This window comes from Penaeus chinensis, chromosome 8 (genome assembly GCF_019202785.1).
Source record: "Penaeus chinensis breed Huanghai No. 1 chromosome 8, ASM1920278v2, whole genome shotgun sequence".
NCBI classification, from domain to species: Eukaryota; Metazoa; Arthropoda; class Malacostraca; order Decapoda; family Penaeidae; genus Penaeus; species Penaeus chinensis.
In genome coordinates this window covers 946,529-951,528 of record NC_061826.1, presented here as the reverse complement: position 1 = coordinate 951,528, position 5,000 = coordinate 946,529, and the positions used below count along the sequence as shown (strand labels likewise).

The 5,000-nt window shown below is 47.5% G+C and overlaps 1 protein-coding gene across 1 annotated transcript in view; it reads left to right on the top strand.

Annotated features, from left to right (window-relative positions):
* LOC125028023 overlaps positions 1-5,000 on the top strand; it is a 14,644-nt gene that overhangs the window by 3,353 nt on the left and 6,291 nt on the right. The window contains exons 3-8 of the mRNA XM_047617282.1: positions 1-54; positions 207-378; positions 562-868; positions 1,168-1,258; positions 1,411-1,440; positions 1,584-1,768. The exon at positions 1-54 is cut by the window's left edge and continues 138 nt beyond it. Coding sequence (XP_047473238.1) covers positions 1-54; positions 207-378; positions 562-868; positions 1,168-1,258; positions 1,411-1,440; positions 1,584-1,768 — 839 coding nt within the window. The remainder of the gene's footprint in view (positions 55-206; positions 379-561; positions 869-1,167; positions 1,259-1,410; positions 1,441-1,583; positions 1,769-5,000) is intronic.

The following is a 5,000-nucleotide window of genomic DNA, read 5'->3' as shown; positions in this document are numbered from 1 at the left end:
ATACGACTGCTGGGACAATTCGGATGAGGACCCGGCCCTGTGCGCCAAGAGGAGGTAAGTTGCGCGCGTGTGTGTGTGTTTTATATAGATCAATGATAGGGAATATTGGTAATGATATCCAGCAGCTCAGACAATGCATGTGACAAAACATAAACATAACGCTTTTAAGATACATGAAGTCTCACCGCCCTGTCTTTGTGTCCTAGCTGTAACAGGCGACAGTTCAGGTGCACATACGGAGCCTGCATACCCAGGGTGAGCACCTGCAACGGCCTTCTCAACTGCCACGACGGATCGGACGAGACTGCGGACCAGTGCAGGACGAAGCGGTGCAGGAGCATCCAGTTCCAGTGCGCTTATGGCGGTTGCATCGACAAGGTAACAACTAAATCGGTTTCAACTGTGCTCTCAGTGGATCCCGGTGTTCTTGTGTGTTTTTCTGTGCGAATGGCCATAGAGAATTATTCCCTCATGTATTTGTAGTTCAAGTACTTTTTAGTGGATTTTCATAGCTCTAGGAATCTCTCTTATCCAAGATCTCGTGTGCCCTGTCTACTGCAGAGGAAAACCTGCGACGGCAAAGCTGATTGCCGCGACGCCTCGGACGAGGACCGCGCCATGTGCGGGGCAGAGCACAACTTCGTCACCACGGTTCTGCCGACCCTTATGACGCCTCGTCCTGGTGCCGGCGTGACCGACGCGGTAACGCTGCCTCCGCCAGTGGTGATCGAAACAACCAAACCGGCGATCGTCACGCCTAAACCAGAGGAGACGACGTGTCAGAGCAGGGGGCTGTGCGCGTGCCCGCCGCCCGACAACCTCTTCTGCGTCCCGTGCAACAACGTCCAGCAGACTTGCGCGCAAATCGGTGAGCAGTGAGACGCTCTGTAGGCTACAAGCATATCTTGGGGCACTGCGATAGATTGCTCTTGTCCTTCTTATCGTTAGCCTTCTGATCTTTAACGCATTTCGTTATGAGCAATGCTGATATCAATATTCAGACTCTTGTTGTTTTGAAAATAACACACATAACCATTATTTTCAGTATTCCATGCGTTATTGCCACAGTCATCAGGAATGTTGCACCTGTCATTAACATTAATAACCCCATTATTAATAATGATATAGTGACTGTGACTGGAATTTGAAATTTTTCTTATCTTGCAGCCCAGTCTGCCGTGTGCAGCACCCAGTCTGAGTTCAACGCAGGACTAGTCGTATCAGTGGACGTCCTCTCGTGTGGGGCTCAGCCCTCGGTGTAAGTGTGCACGAACAGCACTTTTAGCGTCTGCACAAACGTGTATCCTGATTATTTTTGTGTGAAAAAAGAGTAGATAGAAATATTCCGTTGTATGGTATTTTTATTTTGTTATTTACTTGTTATGATTATTTATGTGTGTGTTGTTTCAGGAACGTTGCTGGTTACGCTAGGCAGGCCGGGTAAGCCCCCTTTACTATAACGATATAGTATTCATAAGTCATAAGTTGTTACCACGTATGTTACATTCAAATATTGAATCATATATTCGTAATAGAATACAACATCTATATTTGTTTCCACTTACTAACCTTTCTGACTTCAGAGCCCCGTCTTGTGGTAGCTCGCAAGGGGTACCAGTGCTGTCAGTGGTATTGGCCGAATGTTGGGGCACGACAAAGGTGCTGGCACAGTGCCACGCTGATGGTACCTGGCGCCCCTTCGGCTCGTCCGCAAACAGCTTCCAGCCAACTCACCAGCTTTGTCAGTTCCAAAACATCAATTCTCCAGGTAAGTTGTAATAATGGGTGCTGAGAGACTAAACAGGTTTATGTTGTTGTTAACTAACTTATTGTTTTGTGTCAGGATATAAAAGATTTCAGTTATATGATAATGATTTCGATCTCAATGTTTGTCTGTCTGTCGTCTGTCAGTATGCCCAAACTGTCTATCTGTCTACTGTCCCATATGTAAATCAGTCATCAATCTGTAAGTCTGTCTGTCACTCTGTCCGTCGGTCCCCTTTCTCTCTCTCTCTCTCTCTCTCTCTCCCTCTTCTCCCACTCTCTTCTCCCTCTCTCTCTCTCTCTCTCTCTCTCTCTCCTCTCTCCTCTCTCTTCTCTCTTCCTCTCTCTTCCACTCTCTCTCTCTCTCTCTTCTCTCTCTCTCTCTCTCTCTCTCTCTCTCTCTCTCTCTCTCTCTCTTCTCTCTCTCTCTCTCTCCCTTCTCTCTCTCTCTCTCTCTCTCTCTCTCTCTCTCTCTCTCTCTCTCTCTCTCTCTCTCTCTCTCTCTCTCTCTCTCTCCCTCTCCCTCTCCCTCTCTCTCTCCCTCTCCCTCTCCCTCTCCCTCTCCCCTCCCCCCCCCCCCCCCTCTCTCTCTCTCTCTCTCTCTCTCTCTCTCTCTCTCTCTCTCTCTCTCCCTTTCTCTCTCTGGATTTTAGTGAGTTACGTTTTCTTTTCACGTTACATGTTTCCCCGTAGTTAAAAGTAGGGTTTTCCTACTATCTCTCTTTACCCCTGCATTGTTTCCAGGAAATTCCCACGTAAGCGCTTCCTGGTAAACTATCTGTGTCCATACATACATACGTATGTATGTATGTATGTCTGTATGTATGTATGTGTGTGTTAGAAAAACAATGCACAAACTAGGTTGTGCATTATGTTTTTTTCTACGATATATCAATACACACACACACAAACACACACATACATATGTGTGTATAATATTGTTTCCTTAATTATTCCTCTTCATTATTTCCTGCAGCGTCACAATGCGCGCCGGACGAGGTGACGTGTGACGGCCGCTGCGCTAAGGCATGTGACGGATTCATGGAGTGTCCTGACGGGGCCGACGAGACGACGGAACTCTGCAGCGCTAGGGCATGCAGGTGACGTCACGTAATTACTCACTCATCTTATATAGCGGTCACTTATTTGCTGATGTTTATGATTATTGTCTTGTATTGCTTGTCTTTTTTCACTTTTTAACATCCCATATTATTTGATTTAACATTTCCACGATTTTACTCTCAGAGGATAAGTTTCATCACATATTCTCCTGAATTTATTATTTTCTCCGTCATGACTAAAAAGAAAAAAAGGGAAAGAAAGATAAAAAGAAACAACGACCCCTCCACTTGCAGGGCCGACACCTCCCTCGGGCCGGCGGGCACGGTGGACGACCTGTCGGGCATCCTGAACGGCGCATCCATCAACGCCCCGTCGATGTTCCGCTGTGGGTATGGCGGGTGCATCTTCAATCAGCTCGTCTGCAACGGAAGATACGACTGCTGGGACAATTCGGATGAGGACCCGGCCCTGTGCGCCAAGAGGAGGTAAGTTGCGCGCGCGTGTGTGTGTGTTTTATATAGATCAATGATAGGGAATATTGGTAATGATATCCAGCAGCTCAGACAATGCATGTGACAAAACATAAACATAACGCTTTTAAGATACATGAAGTCTCACCGCCCTGTCTTTGTGTCCTAGCTGTAACAGGCGACAGTTCAGGTGCACATACGGAGCCTGCATACCCAGGGTGAGCACCTGCAACGGCCTTCTCAACTGCCACGACGGATCGGACGAGACTGCGGACCAGTGCAGGACGAAGCGGTGCAGGAGCATCCAGTTCCAGTGCGCTTATGGCGGTTGCATCGACAAGGTAACAACTAAATCGGTTTCAACTGTGCTCTCAGTGGATCCCGGTGTTCTTGTGTGTTTTTCTGTGCGAATGGCCATAGAGAATTATTGCCTCATGTATTTGTAGTTCAAGTACTTTTTAGTGGATTTTCATAGCTCTAGGAATCTCTCTTATCCAAGATCTCGTGTGCCCTGTCTACTGCAGAGGAAAACCTGCGACGGCAAAGCTGATTGCCGCGACGCCTCGGACGAGGACCGCGCCATGTGCGGGGCAGAGCACAACTTCGTCACCACGGTTCTGCCGACCCTTATGACGCCTCGTCCTGGTGCCGGCGTGACCGACGCGGTAACGCTGCCTCCGCCAGTGGTGATCGAAACAACCAAACCGGCGATCGTCACGCCTAAACCAGAGGAGACGACGTGTCAGAGCAGGGGGCTGTGCGCGTGCCCGCCGCCCGACAACCTCTTCTGCGTCCCGTGCAACAACGTCCAGCAGACTTGCGCGCAAATCGGTGAGCAGTGAGACGCTCTGTAGGCTACAAGCATATCTTGGGGCACTGCGATAGATTGCTCTTGTCCTTCTTATCGTTAGCCTTCTGATCTTTAACGCATTTCGTTATGAGCAATGCTGATATCAATATTCAGACTCTTGTTGTTTTGAAAATAACACACATAACCATTATTTTCAGTATTCCATGCGTTATTGCCACAGTCATCAGGAATGTTGCACCTGTCATTAACATTAATAACCCCATTATTAATAATGATATAGTGACTGTGACTGGAATTTGAAATTTTTCTTATCTTGCAGCCCAGTCTGCCGTGTGCAGCACCCAGTCTGAGTTCAACGCAGGACTAGTCGTATCAGTGGACGTCCTCTCGTGTGGGGCTCAGCCCTCGGTGTAAGTGTGCACGAACAGCACTTTTAGCGTCTGCACAAACGTGTATCCTGATTATTTTTGTGTGAAAAAAGAGTAGATAGAAATATTCCGTTGTATGGTATTTTTATTTTGTTATTTACTTGTTATGATTATTTATGTGTGTGTTGTTTCAGGAACGTTGCTGGTTACGCTAGGCAGGCCGGGTAAGCCCCCTTTACTATAACGATATAGTATTCATAAGTCATAAGTTGTTACCACGTATGTTACATTCAAATATTGAATCATATATTCGTAATAGAATACAACATCTATATTTGTTTCCACTTACTAACCTTTCTGACTTCAGAGCCCCGTCTTGTGGTAGCTCGCAAGGGGTACCAGTGCTGTCAGTGGTATTGGCCGAATGTTGGGGCACGACAAAGGTGCTGGCACAGTGCCACGCTGATGGTACCTGGCGCCCCTTCGGCTCGTCCGCAAACAGCTTCCAGCCAACTCACCAGCTTT